A 20,939-nucleotide genomic window follows, 5' to 3' on the forward strand; every position below is an offset into this window, starting at 1 on the left:
CATAGAATGGTTACAGCACAGAATGAGGCCATTCGGCCCATCAAGCCCATGCCAGCTCCCTGCAACAGCACTTCAGCTAGTCCCACTGCCCCGCCCTTTCCCCGTAGCCCTGCACATTTTTTTCCTTCAGGTACTTATCCAATTCCCTTGAAAGCCACGATTGAATCTGCCTCCACCACCCCCGTATCTAAGGAGGATTGGAAGATTATGGCCAGTATCTCCTCAATTTCCATCCTAACCTCCCACAGCATCCTAGGATGCATCCCATCTGGTCCTGGTGACTTATCTACTTTAAGTACAGCCAGCCTTTCCAGTACCTTCTCTATCAATTTTTATCCCATCCAGTATCTCAACTACCTCCTCTTTCACTATGACTTTGGCAGTATCTTCTTCCTTGGTGAAGACAGATGCAAAGTACTCATTTAGTACCTCAACCATGCCCTCTGCTTCCATGTGTAGGTCTCCTTTTTGGTCTCTAATCTGCCCCACCCCTCCTCTTACTACCCATTTACTATTTATATGCCTAGAGAAGACTTTTGGATTCCCTTTTATGTTAGCTGCCAGTCTATACTCATACTCTCTCTCTTTGCCCCTCCTTTTTCACTTCCCCTATGAACTTTCTATATTCAGCCTGGTTCTCATTTGTATTCTCAACCTGACATTTGTCATACGCCCCCGTTTTCTGCGTCATCTTACTCTCTATCTCTTTCGTCATCCAGGGAGCTCTGGCTTTGGTTGCCCTACCTTTCCCCCTCGTGGGAATGTACCTCAACTGCACCCAAACCATTGCCTCTTTAAAGGCAGCCCATTGTTCAATTGCAGTTTTGCCTGCTAATCTTTGATTCCAGTTTACTGTCAGATCTATTCTCAACCCACTGAAACTGGCCCTCCTCCAATTAAGTATTTTTACTCTCGATTGCGCCTTGTCCTTTTCCATAGCTAATCTAAACCTTATGATACTATGATCACTGTTCCCTAAATGTTTCCCTAATGATACTTGACCCACCTCATTCCCCAGAACCAGATCCAGCAATGCCTCCTTCCTCATTGGGCCGGAAATGTACTGATCAAGGAAGTTCTCCTGAACACGCTTCAGAATTGTTTACCCCTCTCTGCCCTTTACATTATTACTATCCCAGTCTATATTAGGATAATTGAAGTCCCCCATTATCACTATTCTATAGTTCTTGCAGCTCTGTAATTTCCCTGCAAATTTGCTCCTCTGTATCCTTCCCACTAGTTGGTGGCCTATAGAATACACCTAGTAGTGTAATGGCACCTCTAGTGTTTCTTAATTCTAACCAAATAGATTCTGTCCTTGACCCTTCCAGGACATCCTCTCTCTCCAGCACTGTAACATTCTCCTTAATCAATACTGCCACCTACCTCCTATCTTTCCTTCTCTATCTTTCCTGAACACCTTATATCGAGGAATATTCACTGCCCAATGCTGCCCTTTTTTGAGCCAGGTCTCCACATCATCATATTCCCATGTAGCTATTTGCTTCATACGTTTACACACATGCACTGTAAACCGATCTTAGACCTTCTTGTATTCTCTTAGTCTGACCCCACTAAGGGGGGCACGGTGGCATAGTGGTTAGCACTGTTGCCTCACAGCGCCAGGGACCCGGGTTCAAATCTGGCCTCGGGCGACTGTCTGTGTGGAGTTTGCACATTCTCCCTGTGTCTGCGTGGGTTTCCTCCGGGTGCTCCGGTTTCCTCCCACAGTCCAAAGATGTGCGGGTTAGGTTGATTTGACTATGATAAATTGACCCTTAGTGTTAGGGGATTAAATACGTGGGGTTACGGGGATAGGGTGGGATATGTGTCGGTGCAGGCTCGATGGGCCGAAATGGCCTCTATCTGCACTGTGGGGATTCTGTGTGATTGTGTGTGAATACCGTACTATTTCTTACTCCTGTGCTATCTGTCTCTCCTAGTCCTTTGGGCACCTTGTTTCTCCTCTAATGCTCCATCCTGGTGCCCATCCCCCTGCCAAATTAGTTTAAACCCCCCCCCCCCCCTCCCCACGAGGGTATTGGTCCTGGCTCTGTTGAGGTGCAACATCCGGCCTGTACAGGTCCCACCTCCCCCAGAACCTGTCCCAGGAATCTAAAGCCCTCCCTCCTGCACTATACTATCTCTTCAGCCACGCATTCATCTGCTCTATACTCGTGGCACCGGGAGTAACCTGGAGATTACTTTGAGGTCCTGCTTTTTAATCTCTTTCCTAGCTCCCTAAAATCCGCTTGCAGGACCTCATCCCTCTTTCTACCTATGTCGTTGATACGGACCACGACCTCTGGCTGTTCACCCTCCACCCTCAATGTCCTGCAGCCGCTCAGGGACATCCTTGACCCTGGCACCAGGGAGGCAACATACCATCCTGGAGTCACATCTGCGACCGCAAAAACACCTGTCTGCTCCCCTAACTATCGAATCTCCTATCTCTATTGCTTTCCTGATCTTCCTCCTCCTCCCCCCTTGTGCAGCTGAGCCACCAGTGGTGCCGTGAACTTGACTCTGGCTGTACTCCCCAGAGAAATCATCGCCCTCACCTGTATGATTTACAAGGATGATACCAGAAATGCGAGGGTATACATATCAGGAAAGGCTGGGTCTCTTTTCTCATGAAAAAAGGCTGAGGGGTGACCTAATAGAGGTCTTTAAAATTATGAAAGGTTTTGATAGAGTGGATACAGAGAGAATGTTTCCACTTGTGGGGAAGAGCATAACTAGAGGCCATCAATATAAGATAGTCACCAAGAAATCCAATAGGGAATTGAGAAGGAACTTCTTTACCAGAGAGTGGTGAGAATGTGGAACTCGCTCCCACAGGGAGTGGTTGAGGCGAATAGTATGGATGCATTTAAGGGGAGGCTGGACAAGCATATGAGGGAGAAGGGAATAGAGGGTTATGCTGATAGATTTAGATGAGGAAAGACGGGAGGAGGCTCGAGTGAAGCATAAACACCAGCATGGACTGGTTGGGCCGAATGGCCTGTTCCTGTGCCGTACATCCTATGGTTGAGGACTCCTCTGCTCCTAGTGCCATGGGATCTTTAACATCCATCTGAGAGGGCAGACGGGGCCTCGGTTTAACATCTCATCAGAAAGATGGCACCTCCAACAGTGCAGCACTCCCTCAGTACTACACTGGGAGTGTCGGCCTGGTTTATGTGCTCAAGTCTCTGAAGTGGGACTTAAACCCACAACCTTCTGACGCTAAGCAAAGCTGTCACACAGCCTGTATTACAGCAGCAGCTCTGATATACTTCACACAGTAACAAGGATCATCACCCACTGTGGGACCAGAGAAAAGAACACACAATTATGGAAATATCTATTTTAATTAAAGCATATAAACATCTGAATTATGTACATATCTTTGATATAATATAGTGCACAAGGTCGATTCTTGGTACAAAAGAGCTGGTAGGAGACTGCCATGTGTCAAAGGTCATTTCTCTAACATATCCACAATCAATAAGCAATTTACAATCACTCAAATTATATCACAGCTCAGGTGGGAGAAATTGGAACCATTTTTTACTTTGAACTCAGTGTTTTAGCCCCTTTCAGGAAACCTCAGTTTAACACACAGAATTGTTACAGAAATCACTCAAGAATCCAATTGTTTTCAGGACATAGAAATTAAATACTTTCCACTCAAAAGTCCCTTTACCTCAGTGCAATGCTTGCAGTACACGGCGAGTAAAGCAAAACAGCTCATCGTCACCTGATCACATGCTCAATCTATAGGACAACCATAGTAAAGGGCTGGTCGTGCAGTGGGTCATCAGATCCAGCTCAAACTGGTGGATAAACATCTCCTCTGTCCACTGGCTGGAAAGGTCCAACATCAAATATGTTTACAAAGTGTCAAACCTGCTACTACTGAACATGGGTCCACAGCACAAACAGGGCCCATAATTGGACAAGTTCACCATCACCTCAAACAAGGGTTGGGGGGGGGGGGGGGTGCTCGGGGGAGCTGCAGAAAACCCACATCGGGCAAAGAAATGAAAACGTGGCCTAGGGAGGAAAAAGAAGAGTGGTTTGGACTATGAGGCCTTTAGCTGGGTCCACGCCAGCTCTGTATTGCTGTTGCTCCCTCCCCAGTGGTTAAAGTGGAGGGAGAAGCTGCTTTTTAAATGCCTTAAGTGCCGACATAGCCCATGGACTCCCCGATACCGGCGGCACTGCCTCTATCTGTCTCAGTTCGACACAAACCACATTATTTTATCCCACATGTGATGTTTTAGCCCTGTCAGGTTCTGAATATTGAAATTATTTTGGAAGTATGTTGGGAGGGGGGAGGGTAGGAGTGAAAGTCTGTGCAACTCCTGATTCAAGTTAATGTAGCTCTCACTCACAATCCAGGCAAACTCCACGTATTCTGCCTGTGCTACATGTGTGGGATGAGATACAGAATATGATAGTACTTTGTTCTAAGTTTAATTTTATAACATGTCTGCTAACCTAATCTAGAATAGATCTGAAATGCACTTTAATACCATTCATGTCCTCACATGAAGCTTTCGACTCTTTGCAGGAAATTTTATTCACAAACTTGAAAATCTCACTAATGGGGATTAAGGTTCTAAATTCTGAGCGCACACTGCTCTGTGCCGAGTTAGGTGATCTAATCCTGACAGCAGTGGGAGCATTCATTGTCCTTAGCACCCTGGCTAGTGGGGTGGAGAACTCAGCCAAGGTCCCTGCACCTGTTCACCCCTGCTGGACAGCGTTAGGGTCAGTGGCTACCTCTCACCCTCACACCCCCCACCACTTCATGTCATCATTTTTTATTTTAAAATGCCAGATAGCAGTGGCAGACAGAATGATGCTGAGAGCTGTTATATTATGTTGGTGCCATGGGCTCCCAAGGCAAACTTGCCAAACATTAGCAAATGTGGCAAATTTATCACACGGCAGGAAGCTGCGGCATTAGTAGAGCGTAAAGGGGCTTGAGAAACACAGCAATTCTGCACATCTCAACATTTGAGAACTAAAGGAAAACTTTGAGTTGCAAAAGCTTCATGAAGTTTATTTAGTGGACGTGGGTGAGATGCGAGTGGACTAAGTGTTGGAGTTACTTTATAACATTCTGTTCGCAGGGTGAGGACAGTGTGGAAGTAACGTGTGGAGAACGTGTTACAGACACAACAAGCACCTGAGCTCAGTTCAGTCTGAAGAGGAACAAACCTTTTGTGAAATGCTGATGTTCTTTGGACAGTGTCCTCTATGAATGAGGTCTCCATATACTAGTTTAGGCAGCAACATCTGCAGCTTTAGTTCTGTATCATATAACTCCTCTTCTATATCACACCACCCTGATACTATCAGGGTTCAGTGACAAGGACTTCAGATCCCCCCAGAATGTTTTTAATGTACAGTAATTGTATCTACATCCTCCAATAGCAACACAAACATTCTGACTAAGGCTTCACATCTTCCCCAGCACAGTGCAGATACACCAAAGAAAGGTCAGGTCTATAAGCTGAGAAGCAGTGTAGTACTGGTGACATTTTAACAGTGCAGACTGACAGGTGCCAACAGTGGAATAGAAGGAAAGAACAGGAGTGCTCACTTGTGACAGAAAGATCAATACCAACCTAAAGGGACAAGTGTTCCCGGGGATTTCCTAGCTGGATCACTTACCTTACTTTGTGGTAGGTGGATTGTAATGATTGCTAACACACTGATGCTAATAACAGGTAGGAATACCAGCCCTGTAGTAGTGTGGGTAAGGCACTGTACACAGAACTTGGTGTGGGGAGAGAACAGTTCACATCTGCATGCTCTCTGATGATCATGGGATCCCAGACCAAGACCTAGTGAGTTTGTATTCTGCTGGTTACAGAACACTCGAGAGCTGTACTGAGACAGGAGCAGGCTCCTTGAAAACATTCCTCAGAAAGCAGCTTGCAGACAGCAAACAAGGAGGAAATGAATTTGGATCATTTTACGATTTGCCGTCTCATATTGATTGTTTAATAGCTCTGGATGTGCAGGTAGAGAGCAGCATCAGGGAGTGTTCTTATCAAATGTCAAGGGCGTGCAATTGAGGTAATCAATAATATTGGATTATAGTAGCTGCAAAAGATTTGAAAGCAGCAACGGATTTTTAGTGTTTTAAAGCAGGATTTAACAGATATTGAAGGAAAACAATCAGACTAGACACTTGTCCTATATAACCGTTTGTTAAATACACCAATGGAATAGCAGAGTTACATAAATTGGCCAAATATAACGGTCAATATTGTGCACCCTCTGTGGTGTTACAGGCTATACCACAAATAGCCAGTAGATGGCAGTAGGAAGAAGAGCATGCGTTTGCCTGCTGTGTTCAGTAAGAAGTGGATGGACTGCTCAGCCGCTCAAAGGATGCAGGTCGACTTTAACCTTCTCTCCATTGCTAAGCATTCCGATGGTGGGGTAGAATCCTCCAGACGGCACTGGTGCTTCTTTCCTGCCAATTATCTTTCCATTTCGAGTAAAAAATACCTGAAAGAGATTTTCAAATTAAAATTTGCACTGGGGCGTGAGGGACACTGTAAACACGGCTACAACAGAAATGGGCGATCTCAATTCAGGCTTCAACACTTTGACAATTGGCGTACTGCTCTGACTGGAAAGTGCTTCCCTCAACTCATGATCAAACATCAGTTTTATTCTGAAAAATTAAAGCAGTATAGCCTGTAACCCACAGCAGTCCTGGGTATCCTAGAGGTACAGTGTGTCGATGAAGCAAAATGTGATTTTGTGGAGAAAAGGATGTGGACTGGGGTTGGATTTACCCAACCCATTAATGTCCTGATGTGCCCACAGTTGATGTGTGATCCTGGGAGAATTCAGTCAGTAACCTGATTCATCAGTGCAAGACAAGTTAACTGTAGTCTACATGACTCACGGCCACCTCTCGCAAAAAACGCTGGGTTTCCAAATTCTCTCCCTCTCATGGAGGCCCTGGCTCCCACTGGGGTACAGTTCAAAGGTGAATATTAATCTTTCAGTTTTGTTTTCTTACAAGATAACATTTACATTTATGTAGTGCCTGATTAGCGCTCTCAACAAATCCCAATATGTTTCACTATGAAGTTAGTCACTGTTTCACTGTAAGAGAATGCAGCACACAGCAAGGTCTCAAAAACAGCAGTAAGATGAGTGCCACATTAATCTATTTCAGTGATGTTGGGTCAGGGATAAATATTGACCAGGACACCAGGGATAACTCCCCTGCTCTTCTTCAAAATAATGTTTTGGGATCTTTTATGTCCACCTGAGAGGGCAGGCGGAGCCTCGGTTTAACGTCTTATCGAAAAGACGGTACCTCCAACTCCCTCAGTACTGCACTGGGAGTGTCAGCCTGGATTTTGTGCTCCAGTCTCTGGAGTGGGACTTGAACCCACAACCTTCTGACTCAGAGGCGAGGGTGCTGCCCACTGAGCCACGGCTGACATTTTACTGTACTCAGTTCTTTATAAAGATAATAATTCCATGGCTTGAATAACACTCCAAATCTGGGCAAGATTTTCTTGCTTCTGCACAGGATAGAAGAGAAAACCAAGTTTGACTGATGGGGAATCCTTTCCCCACCTACAGCTGTCATTCTCTCTCTTCACTGCAATCTTGCTCGTCTTTCTTTTATCGATACCACAACTGTGTTGACATCAAGACTTATCGCACTGCCTCCTACTCTACCTTATTCTTTCCTAGAACCTCCAAACTATGGAACTCCTCCCTTCGCTCCTACAATCTGCAGGCTTTTAAAACCAAATTTGACATCATCTAATCATAACTTCCTGATTGACATCATCTCTTTTACTGCTGCACTGTGGCCCATGGCATTGCAGGGTCTTTACTGCCCCTCCTACGCAAACTACTTTGGCTTCTGTATTTTTCATTACTGACAAAGGCGAGTCTCAGCTACTTCTGCTCCCAGAACTATCTTCAAGTGGCCCTGACATCTGGGTAGGTTTCTGACAGCAAGCCCAGGATAATAAGCAGAAAATCTTTCTGTACATCACTTGAGCTACTGGGTCTATCCTCTTGACTCCACAGGAACTTTCTCACATTTCAAAAAGTAGATCATAACATCAGAACTCAGTTCAGGAACAGGACCATCTCCCGTGATTCCATTCACAGTGACGTTTAATTTTAGCCAGCTCATCTGGGGAGGTTAGACAAGTAGCCTGGAAGGAGCAGAGACAACAGTCGATCCAGATCACTGCTGCACATTGTCTGTTGGCACTGTCAGAAGACAAACGTGTCCATCAGAGGGGAGTACATTACCTCTTGTTCAGCCAATGATGTACAGTGGGAGGAACCAAGAAGGTGAGAGAGAGATGACTATACAAAAAGGTAGGAAATACCAGTGTGTTAGTATAGAAGTCATGGTGTTCCATTCACAAGTCCCAGGACTGCCTACTAACTCAAATGTGCCAGGGACATAACTCAGCTCCAACTATTCCTCATTCCCTTCCGGCCTGCTAGGCACAGTATTCTACAGAAGCAGTGGAAAGAACTGACTGTCTGCGGGACACAGCAAACAGTGGAAAGGAGAAGTGCCTTTGTACCGTTACTTTCTTTCCATCATATTCTTGTTCCATTTCCTCTCCTTCGTCCTCTTCATCCTCATCATTAAAATACATGATGTTCCTCACATGTCTCTGCTTGGGCTTCACTTCTGCAGCATCAACACAGTCATCACTGTCAGCTGTGGAAAGAAATGAACGTCAGTCAGGATGAAGTACTTGGAGAGAAAGATACAGGCACACTGTCAAACGACAACAGGAATTAGGAGTATGGCATGACTGGCAACAGATAGGCCACAGTAATGCTTCATCAAACTTGGACTGGATCCATTAGTCAATGACATAGCAATATGAAACAGGATCTATAGATGACAGGCACTTATGTTATAGAAGGTGGTTGCTATGTATACCCTGTTTCGTTAAATTTTTGGGGATTGAAGCATGATTATTTCATGACATTTCAGCCAAAGACTTGGACTCAAAAGTTGCAATGGAATAACTTCCTGTAGGGTTTTCCTCTTTCTTGGAATGGATACATTGATCACACACCATAAGGAGTGTGCCTATATAAGATCCTAGTCACAATCCTAACTAGCACTCTGAAGGGAAGGGTGACCCCTGTTGGTCTGGATAGGACAGACCCACAGAAAAGCAAATCCTCGCTTGTTCCAGTCAATATTTGGTAAAGTTATGAAGGTCATTCCAAGTGGAAATGTTGTCCCATATTCTGCTTTTATATTTGTAAGAAGGCTTCTTGCAAAGTCAGACGGCCTCTATCATGGCCCGAAATGTGTTGTCTTGCTAGGTGACAGCAATGTAGAATACATTTCAACTCTCAGCAAGTTTTGTTTTAAAATAGGAGCCCCAGATATAATTGTCCATAAGACACAAAGGCATGGATATTTGTTCTGTGGTGGGGTTCCCACACAAAGTAAGTCAGGCAGGACCTCCATCTACTGGTGTGCCGGTATTCTACAGAAGCAGTGGAAAGAACTGACCGTCTATGGGACACGGCAAATAGTGGAAAGGAGAAGTGCCTCCGTACCGAGCCCGCAAACCTTGCAAGATCAGGCTAAGTTGAATGTTGGCAGTGAGCTCCCAGCAGGATTAACGCCCCCCCCCCCCAATCTCTGCGATCGGCAAGGCAGCTCTTTAAATTTTAAAATCACACTCTATCTCCTTAGCAACACAGGGCAAAAGGAATACAACAGTACCGTATAACAATATTAAAGTGAATGTGGCAGCATGGATAGGAAGTTGGTTAAAGGTAAAACTACTGGTTTCTCGGAGTGGAGGGAAGTAACCAGTGGTGTCCCCCAGGGTCAGTGTTGAGACCATTGCTCTTCACTCTTTATATAATCTATCTATATTAAAAATCTTACATTATATCCATATATTACACACCCTATATATATATATATATTTATTTATTATATATGTATATAACAGACTTCCTATTCATGCTCCACAAGGATTGGTGCTGGGACCACTGTTGCTCACCATTTACATAAACGATTTGGGCTCGGGAATCGGAAGCACAACTTCAAAATTTGCAGCTGACACCAAATTGGGGGGTACAGTTAACACAGCGGAGGACTGCGATAAACTACAGGAAGACATTAATAAACTTGCAGAATGGATGTGTAATTGGCAAATTAACTTCAATATAGATTAAGTGTGAGGTGCTACATTTTGGTAGGAAGAATAAGGAGGCTACATACTCCTTGAAAAGTAAGTGTCGAAATGGTGTAGAGGAGCAGAGGGATCTGGGGGTACAGATACACAAATCACTAAAAGTAGCAACACAGGTTAATAAGGCCATAAAAAAGGCAAACCAAGCACTGGGGTTCATTTCTAGAGGGATAGAATTGAAAAGTAGGGGAGTTATGCTAAACTTGTTGTGAAAAACAACATTTTATGTTTATATAGCACCTTTAACGTAGTAATGGCGCTTCACAGGAGTATTATAAGACAACAGTTCTGAGCTCCATATTATAAAAAAGATATAAAAGGTGTAAAAAAGATTTACTATAATGAGACCAGAACTGCGAGGTTATACCTATCAGGAAAGACTGAACAGAGAAAAGAGAAAACTGAGGGGTGATCCGATTATGAAGGGGATCGCTAGGGTAGACGTAGAGAAGGTGTTTCCACTTGTGGGGGTGACCAGAACTAGGGGCCATCAATATAAAATGGTCACTAATAAATCCAATAGGGAATTCAGGGGAAACGTCTTTACCCAGAGAGTGGTGAGAATGTGGAACTTGCTACCATAGGGAGTAGTTGAGGTGAATAGTATACATTTAAGTTCAAGCTACACAAACACATAGGGAGAAAGGAATAGAAGGATATGCTGATGAGCTTAGCTGAAGTAAGGTGGGAAGATGCTCGTGTGGAGCATAAACACCGGCATAGACCTGTTGGGCCGAATGGCCTGTTTCTGTGCTGTACATTCTATGTAATTAAAAATCTTACATTATAACCATATATTACATCAAAAATTTACATCTGCACACAATTCCAGTCTGCAAACCTTACTTCCTGATGTCACTTCTTTGTTCACACTTCTGTCAATTTTCCCATTGTAAATTTCTATGTCCATGTTCCATTCAATGTTCCTATGTCATCTATCCCGTCACAAATCATCGGTCAGGCCACAGTAGAATATTGGGCCCAGTTTTGGTGCCTTACTTTAGGAAGGATGTCAAGGCTATGGAGAAGGTGCTCTAAGATACCAGGGATGAGAGGCTTTAGTTATGAGGAGAGACCAGAGACTCTGGGGCTCTTTTCATTAGAACAGAGAAGGTTAAGAGGAGCTCTGACAGATATGGCCAAAATTACCAGGGGTTTTGATAATGTCAATGGGGAAAACTATTTCCACTGGTCAGTAACTAGAGGGGAGAAATTTAAGGTCATCACCAAAAGAAGGAAGGGAGAGGCTAGGAGAATTACACAGAACGTTGTTAGGACTTGGAATGTTCGGCCAGAAACAGTGGGGGAAGCAGAATCTATAATTGCATTTAAAAGGGAAGTAAATAAATAGTTGAAGAAAAAAAAGGCAGGGGAATAGGACTAAGATATCCAGCACAGACACAATGGGTCAAATAAAGAAATGGCAAGGGGCAACAGCCCAATGGGGAAAGGGCGGAGGAATGGGACTGAGCTCTTTCAGAGAGAGAGAGAGAGCACAGGGGCGATGGGGGAATGGGGAAAGGGCAGGGGAATGGGACTGAGCTCTTTCAGAGAGAGAGCACAGGGGCAATGGGGAAAGGGCAGGGGAATGGGACTGAGCTCTTTCAGAGAGAGAGCACAGGGGCAATGGGCTCTTTTTGGGTTGTAAACGGGCCCAGCTTTAGTGTTGACGATCATCACTTGGTTTCTGCATCCAGGTCATTTAGGTCAGTAAGAAACAGGGGTCCAAGCATCATGTACCTGCATTGCTCCACTCAGTAACCCCCACCCCCCTCACCACCCCATTTCCTCATTTTTTATCCAGTCCTACATCCACATTACACCCGATTCCTGTGGCTTTCAGTTTCAGTCCACACGGCTCTTGGTGAAAAGCTTTGCGAAAGGCTGAAGAAACAATCACAGGGAGTGTCAGGCTGGAATTTTCTGCCCCAGTGCACAGTGGAATTACATTTCAGGAATTTTAATCTACATTAATGTAGGAAAAGAGAGAGATGTTCTGTTCCAAGGAGCAGTTAGAGAATCTTATGAGCAGAGACAGTTGGAAAATATCAAAAGGGCTGTTTAAAAATCTCAAAGGCAGCCAGGAGACAGTCTGAAATGTAAGGGCAGTGTGATACAACCACCTGCCTTTATGTCAGGTGCGACTCCAAACCACTCGAGGGTTTTCCCTTTGATCCCCACTGACTTCAGTGTTTCTAGGGCTACTGATGCCACACTCGGTCAAATGTTGCCCTGATGTCGAGGGCAGTCACTCTCACTTCTCTGGCATTCAGCTCTTGTGCCTACGTCTGGATCAAGGCTGTGATGAGGTCTGGAGCCGAATGGGTCTGGTGGAACCTGAACTGAGCATTGATGAGCAGCTTAGTGGTGAGTCGGTTCTGTTTGATGATACCATTGATGGACTCCTTCCACTTAACTGATAACTGGGAGGAGGACAATAGGATGGTAACTGGCAGGGTGTGATTTGCCCTGTAAATATGGGGGCAGTAATGCCTCCCCAAACGCGTGAGTACGGAAGGGGTACTCACGCGTCTGGCCGGAGGAAATGCCGGTTTTCAGCATGCACAGCGCATGCGCTGAAAACCGGCATTTCCTCTCCTCCAACCCAAGAGTTGAAGAGGCTAGCGCGTGCGCTGTAGGGGGCAGCGCGTGCGTCTTGGATTTCCTCCGTTTTGGGGGATTTGCGCATGTCTAAAGGCCGCCGGTCTTTACGCTTGTAAAAAGCACACGTAAGTATTTATTTTTACAGGTAAGTGGTGTTTTAGTGCAATTTAGAATTTTTTTTTCCACAGGTTTATTATTTTAAAGAATCTACAATAAGGTAAGTTTAGTTTTAGAACCTTTATATTAAAAATTTATTTTTTTCAAAAAAAAAAATTGTTTAAATTTTTTTTTAAACTTATTTATACTTAATTAAATGATTGGGATGTTTTTAAAAATTTTATTTAAAGTTTAAGGAGTGTTTTGGGGTGCAGTACTTCTCATGAGTTTGACAGTTCTTACTCTCAAACTTATGAATGAAGTTTCCCCTCCCCTGATTGGCTGAACAGTGCTCACCTGATCCCAGCCGGCACATCGCACTAACTACACCGCTGGGTCAGATTAGCACAGCGCGCCGACATCAGAACCGGGCCACTGACAGGAAATCCACTGAGGGCCAGGTTTCAGATGTCGGCGCGCCGGGTAAGTGCACATCGGGGGCTTGCACGCGCGGCAAGCCCCCGACACCAAGTTCTGGGCCATCGACACACTCCCAGGAACCTTCTGCAATTACTGACACACTCCCAAGGGCCCTCTGCAAATACTAACACACTCCCAGGACCCCCTGTATATACTGAGACACTCCTAAGGACCCTCCTATAATACTGACACACTCCCGGGGTCCCCCAGTAAATACTGACACACTCTCGGGGTCCCCCAGTAAATACTGACACACTCCCGGGGTCCCCCAGTAAATACTGACACACTCTCGGGGTCCCCCAGTAAATACTGACACACTCTCGGGGTCCCCCAGTAAATACTGACACACTCCCGGGGTCCCCCAGTAAATACTGACACACTCCCGGAGGCCCCCAGTAAATACTGACACACTCTCGGGGTCCCCCAGTAAATACTGACACACTCCCGGGGTCCCCCAGTAAATACTGACACACTCCCGGGGTCCCCCTGTAAATACTGACACACTCCCAGAGGCCCCCAGTAAATACTGACACACTCCCAGAGGCCCCCAGTAAATACTGACACACTCCCAGAGGCCCCCAGTAAATACTGACACACTCCCAGAGGCCCCCCAGTAAATACTGACACACTCCCGGGGTCCCCCTGTAAATACTGACACACTCCCAGAGGCCCCCAGTAAATACTGACACACTCTCGGGGTCCCCCAGTAAATACTGACACACTCCCAGAGGCCCCCAGTAAATACTGACACACTCTCGGGGACCCCCAGTAAATACTGACACACTCCCAGAGGCCCCCAGTAAATACTGACACACTCCCGGGGTCCCCCTGTAAATACTGACACACTCTCGGGGTCCCCCTGTAAATACTGACACACTCCCGGGGACCCCCTGTAAATACTGACACACTCCCGGGGTCCCCCAGTAAATACTGACACACTCCCGGGGTCCCCCTGTAAATACTGACACACTCCCAGAGGCCCCCAGTAAATACTGACACACTCCCAGAGGCCCCCTGTAAATACTGACACACTCTCGGGGTCCCCCAGTAAATACTGACACACTCCCGGGGTCCCCCAGTAAATACTGACACACTCCCAGAGGCCCCCAGTAAATACTGACACACTCCCAGAGGCCCCCTGTAAATACTGACACACTCCCAGAGGCCCCCAGTAAATACTGACACACTCTCGGGGTCCCCCTGTAAATACTGACACACTCTCGGGGTCCCCCAGTAAATACTGACACACTCCCAGAGGCCCCCAGTAAATACTGACACACTCTCGGGGTCCCCCAGTAAATACTGACACACTCCCAGAGGCCCCCAGTAAATACTGGCACACTCTCGGGGTCCCCCAGTAAATACTGACACACTCCCAGAGGCCCCCAGTAAATACTGACACACTCTCGGGGACCCCCAGTAAATACTGACACACTCCCAGAGGCCCCCAGTAAATACTGACACACTCCCGGGGTCCCCCTGTAAATACTGACACACTCTCGGGGTCCCCCTGTAAATACTGACACACTCCCGGGGACCCCCTGTAAATACTGACACACTCCCAGAGGCCCCCAGTAAATACTGACACACTCCCGGGGTCCCCCAGTAAATACTGACACACTCCCGGGGTCCCCCAGTAAATACTGACACACTCCCGGGGTCCCCCAGTAAATACTGACACACTCCCAGAGGCCCCCAGTAAATACTGACACACTCCCAGAGGCCCCCAGTAAATACTGACACACTCCCGGGGACCCCCTGTAAATACTGACACACTCCCAGAGGCCCCCAGTAAATACTGACACACTCTCGGGGACCCCCAGTAAATACTGACACATTCCCAGAGGCCCCCAGTAAATACTGACACACTCCCAGAGGCCCCCAGTAAATACTGACACACCCCTGGAGTTCCCCAGTAAATACTGACACACTCCTGGGGACCCCCAGTAAATACTGACACACTCCCAGAGGCCCCCAGTAAATACTGACACACTCCCAGAGGCCCCCAGTAAATACTGACACACTCCCAGAGGCCCCCAGTAAATACTGACACACTCCCAGAGGCCCCCAGTAAATACTGACACACTCCCAGAGGCCCCCAGTAAATACTGACACACTCCCAGAGGCCCCCTGTAAATACTGACACACTCCCGGGGTCCCCCAGTAAATACTGACACACTCCCGAGGTCCCCCAGTAAATACTGACACACTCCTGGGGACCCCCAGTAAATACTGACACACTCCCAGAGGCCCCCAGTAAATACTGACACACTCCCGGGGTCCCCCTGTAAATACTGACACACTCTCGGGGTCCCCCAGTAAATACTGACACACTCCCAGAGGCCCCCAGTAAATACTGACACACTCTCGGGGTCCCCCAGTAAATACTGACACACTCCCAGAGGCCCCCAGTAAATACTGGCACACTCTCGGGGTCCCCCAGTAAATACTGACACACTCCCAGAGGCCCCCAGTAAATACTGACACACTCTCGGGGACCCCCAGTAAATACTGACACACTCCCAGAGGCCCCCAGTAAATACTGACACACTCCCGGGGTCCCCCTGTAAATACTGACACACTCTCGGGGTCCCCCTGTAAATACTGACACACTCCCGGGGACCCCCTGTAAATACTGACACACTCCCAGAGGCCCCCAGTAAATACTGACACACTCCCGGGGTCCCCCAGTAAATACTGACACACTCCCGGGGTCCCCCAGTAAATACTGACACACTCCCAGAGGCCCCCAGTAAATACTGACACACTCCCAGAGGCCCCCAGTAAATACTGACACACTCCCAGAGGCCCCCAGTAAATACTGACACACTCTCGGGGACCCCCAGTAAATACTGACACATTCCCAGAGGCCCCCAGTAAATACTGACACACTCCCAGAGGCCCCCAGTAAATACTGACACACCCCTGGAGTTCCCCAGTAAATACTGACACACTCCTGGGGACCCCCAGTAAATACTGACACACTCCCAGAGGCCCCCAGTAAATACTGACACACTCCCAGAGGCCCCCAGTAAATACTGACACACTCCCAGAGGCCCCCAGTAAATACTGACACACTCCCAGAGGCCCCCAGTAAATACTGACACACTCCCAGAGGCCCCCAGTAAATACTGACACACTCCCAGAGGCCCCCAGTAAATACTGACACACTCCCAGAGGCCCCCTGTAAATACTGACACACTCCCGGGGTCCCCCAGTAAATACTGACACACTCCCGGGGTCCCCCAGTAAATACTGACACACTCCTGGGGACCCCCAGTAAATACTGACACACTCCCAGAGGCCCCCAGTAAATACTGACACACTCCCGGGGACCCCCAGTAAATACTGACACACTCCCGGGGACCCCCTGTAAATACTGACACACTCCCGGGGTCCCCCAGTAAATACTGACACACTCCCGGGGTCCCCCAGTAAATACTGACACACTCCCGGGGTCCCCCAGTAAATACTGACACACTCCCAGAGGCCCCCAGTAAATACTGACACACTCCCAGAGGCCCCCAGTAAATACTGACACACTCCCGGGGTCCCCCAGTAAATACTGACACACTCCCGGGGTCCCCCAGTAAATACTGACACACTCCTGGGGACCCCCAGTAAATACTGACACACTCCCAGAGGCCCCCAGTAAATACTGACACACTCCCGGGGTCCCCCTGTAAATACTGACACACTCTCGGGGTCCCCCAGTAAATACTGACACACTCCCAGAGGCCCCCAGTAAATACTGACACACTCTCGGGGTCCCCCAGTAAATACTGACACACTCCCAGAGGCCCCCAGTAAATACTGGCACACTCTCGGGGTCCCCCAGTAAATACTGACACACTCCCAGAGGCCCCCAGTAAATACTGACACACTCTCGGGGACCCCCAGTAAATACTGACACACTCCCAGAGGCCCCCAGTAAATACTGACACACTCCCGGGGTCCCCCTGTAAATACTGACACACTCTCGGGGTCCCCCTGTAAATACTGACACACTCCCGGGGACCCCCTGTAAATACTGACACACTCCCAGAGGCCCCCAGTAAATACTGACACACTCCCGGGGTCCCCCAGTAAATACTGACACACTCCCGGGGTCCCCCAGTAAATACTGACACACTCCCAGAGGCCCCCAGTAAATACTGACACACTCCCAGAGGCCCCCAGTAAATACTGACACACTCCCAGAGGCCCCCAGTAAATACTGACACACTCTCGGGGACCCCCAGTAAATACTGACACATTCCCAGAGGCCCCCAGTAAATACTGACACACTCCCAGAGGCCCCCAGTAAATACTGACACACCCCTGGAGTTCCCCAGTAAATACTGACACACTCCTGGGGACCCCCAGTAAATACTGACACACTCCCAGAGGCCCCCAGTAAATACTGACACACTCCCAGAGGCCCCCAGTAAATACTGACACACTCCCAGAGGCCCCCAGTAAATACTGACACACTCCCAGAGGCCCCCAGTAAATACTGACACACTCCCAGAGGCCCCCAGTAAATACTGACACACTCCCAGAGGCCCCCTGTAAATACTGACACACTCCCGGGGTCCCCCAGTAAATACTGACACACTCCCGGGGTCCCCCAGTAAATACTGACACACTCCTGGGGACCCCCAGTAAATACTGACACACTCCCAGAGGCCCCCAGTAAATACTGACACACTCCCGGGGACCCCCAGTAAATACTGACACACTCCCGGGGACCCCCTGTAAATACTGACACACTCCCGGGGTCCCCCAGTAAATACTGACACACTCCCGGGGTCCCCCAGTAAATACTGACACACTCCCGGGGTCCCCCAGTAAATACTGACACACTCCCAGAGGCCCCCAGTAAATACTGACACACTCCCAGAGGCCCCCAGTAAATACTGACACACTCCCGGGGTCCCCCAGTAAATACTGACACACTCCCGGGGTCCCCCAGTAAATACTGACACACTCCCGGGGTCCCCCAGTAAATACTGACACACGCCCGGGGACCCCCTGTAAATACTGACACACTCCCAGAGGCCCCCAGTAAATACTGACACACTCCTGGGGACCCCCAGTAAATACTGACACACTCCCGGGGTCCCCCAGTAAATACTGACACACTCCCGGGGTCCCCCAGTAAATACTGACACACTCCCGGGGTCCCCCAGTAAATACTGACACACTCCCAGAGGCCCCCAGTAAATACTGACACACTCCCAGAGGCCCCCTGTAAATACTGACACACTCCCGGGGTCCCCCAGTAAATACTGACACACTCCCGGGGTCCCCCAGTAAATACTGACACACTCCCAGAGGCCCCCAGTAAATACTGACACACTCCCAGAGGCCCCCAGTAAATACTGACACACTCCCAGAGGCCCCCAGTAAATACTGACACACTCCCGGGGTCCCCCTGTAAATACTGACACACTCCCAGAGGCCCCCAGTAAATACTGACACACTCCCAGAGGCCCCCTGTAAATACTGACACACTCCCGGGGTCCCCCAGTAAATACTGACACACTCCCGGGGTCCCCCAGTAAATACTGACACACTCCCAGAGGCCCCCAGTAAATACTGACACACTCCCAGAGGCCCCCAGTAAATACTGACACACTCCCAGAGGCCCCCAGTAAATACTGACACACTCCCGGGGTCCCCCTGTAAATACTGACACACTCCCAGAGGCCCCCAGTAAATACTGACACACTCTCGGGGTCCCCCAGTAAATACTGACACACTCTCGGGGTCCCCAGTAAATACTGACACACTCCCGGGGTCCCCCTGTAAATACTGACACACTCCCAGAGGCCCCCTGTAAATACTGACACACTCCCAGAGGCCCCCAGTAAATACTGACACACTCCCAGAGGCCCCCAGTAAATACTGACACACTCTCGGGGTCCCCCAGTAAATACTGACACACTCCCGGGGTCCCCCTGTAAATACTGACACACTCCCAGAGGCCCCCAGTAAATACTGACACACTCCCGGGGTCCCCCTGTAAATACTGACACACTCCCAGAGACCCCCAGTAAATACTGACACACTCCCAGAGGCCCCCAGTAAATACTGACACACTCCCAGAGGCCCCCAGTAAATACTGACACACTCCCAGAGGCCCCCAGTAAATACTGACACACTCCCAGAGACCCCCAGTAAATACTGACACACTCCCAGAGACCCCCAGTAAATACTGACACACTCTCGGGGTCCCCCAGTAAATACTGACACACTCCCAGAGGCCCCCAGTAAATACTGACACACTCTCGGGGTCCCCCAGTAAATACTGACACACTCCCAGAGGCCCCCAGTAAATACTGACACACTCCCAGAGGCCCCCAGTAAATACTGACACACTCCTGGGGTCCCCCAGTAAATACTGACACACTCCCAGAGGCCCCCAGTAAATACTGACACACTCCCAGAGGGCCCCAGTAAATACTGACACACTCCCGGGGTCCCCCAGTAAATACTGACACACTCCCCGGGACCCGCTGTAAATACTGACACACCCCCAGGGAACACCCTGTAAATACTGACACACTCCCGGGGACCCCCAGTAAATACTGGCACACTCCTGGGGTCCCCCTGTAAATAGTGACACACTCCCAGAGGCCCCCAGTAAATACTGACACACTCCCAGAGGCCCCCTGTAAATACTGACACACTCCCAGAGGCCCCCAGTAAATACTGACACACTCCCGGGGTCCCCCAGTAAATACTGACACACTCCCAGAGGCCCCCAGTAAATACTGACACACTCCCGGGGACCCCCTGTAAATACTGACACACTCCCGGGGACCCCTGTAAATACTGACACACTCCCGGGGTCCCCCAGTAAATACTGACACACTCCCGGGGACCCCCTGTAAATACTGACACACTCCCGGGGACCCCTGTAAATACTGACACACTCTCGGGGTCCCCCAGTAAATACTGACACACTCCTGGGGACCCCCTGTAAATACTGACACACCCCCAGGGAACACCCTGTAAATACTGACACACTCCCGGGGACCCCCAGTAAATACTGACACACTCCTGGGGACCCCCTGTAAATACTGACACACCCCCAGGGAACACCCTGTAAATACTGACACACTCCCAGAGGCCCCCAGTAAATACTGACACACTCCCAGAGGGCCCCAGTAAATACTGACACACTCCCGGGGTCCCCCAGTAAATACTGACACACTCCCCGGGACCCGCTGTAAATACTGACACACCCCCAGGGAACACCCTGTAAATACTGACACACTCCCGGGGACCCCCAGTAAATACTGGCACACTCCTGGGGTCCCCCTGTAAATACTGACACACTCCCAGAGGCCCCCAGTAAATACTGACACACTCCCAGAGGCCCCCTGTAAATACTGACACACTCCCAGAGGCCCCCAGTAAATACTGACACACTCCCGGGGTCCCCCTGTAAATACTGACACACTCCTGGGGACCCCCTGTAAATACTGACACACTCCCGGGGACTCCCTGTAAATACTGACACACTCCCGGGGTCCC

General features: G+C 48.6%; 1 protein-coding gene across 3 annotated transcripts in view; it reads right to left on the reverse strand.

Annotated features, from left to right (window-relative positions):
* Positions 1-3,334: 3,334 nt before the first annotated feature.
* Positions 3,335-20,939, reverse strand: part of spryd3 (SPRY domain containing 3) — a 343,426-nt gene continuing 325,821 nt past the window's right edge. For all 3 annotated transcript variants that reach the window (XM_085972663.1, XM_085972664.1, XM_085972662.1), the window contains 2 exons: positions 8,586-8,725; positions 3,335-6,513 (listed from right to left, as the gene is read on the reverse strand). In XM_085972663.1, coding sequence (XP_085828789.1) covers positions 6,379-6,513; positions 8,586-8,725 — 275 coding nt within the window. In that variant the 3' untranslated portion in view covers positions 3,335-6,378. The remainder of the gene's footprint in view (positions 6,514-8,585; positions 8,726-20,939) is intronic.

Source organism: Somniosus microcephalus, chromosome 33 (genome assembly GCF_052327205.1).
Source record: "Somniosus microcephalus isolate GS21.2 chromosome 33, FLI_Smic_1.0, whole genome shotgun sequence".
NCBI lineage: Eukaryota > Metazoa > Chordata > Chondrichthyes > Squaliformes > Somniosidae > Somniosus > Somniosus microcephalus.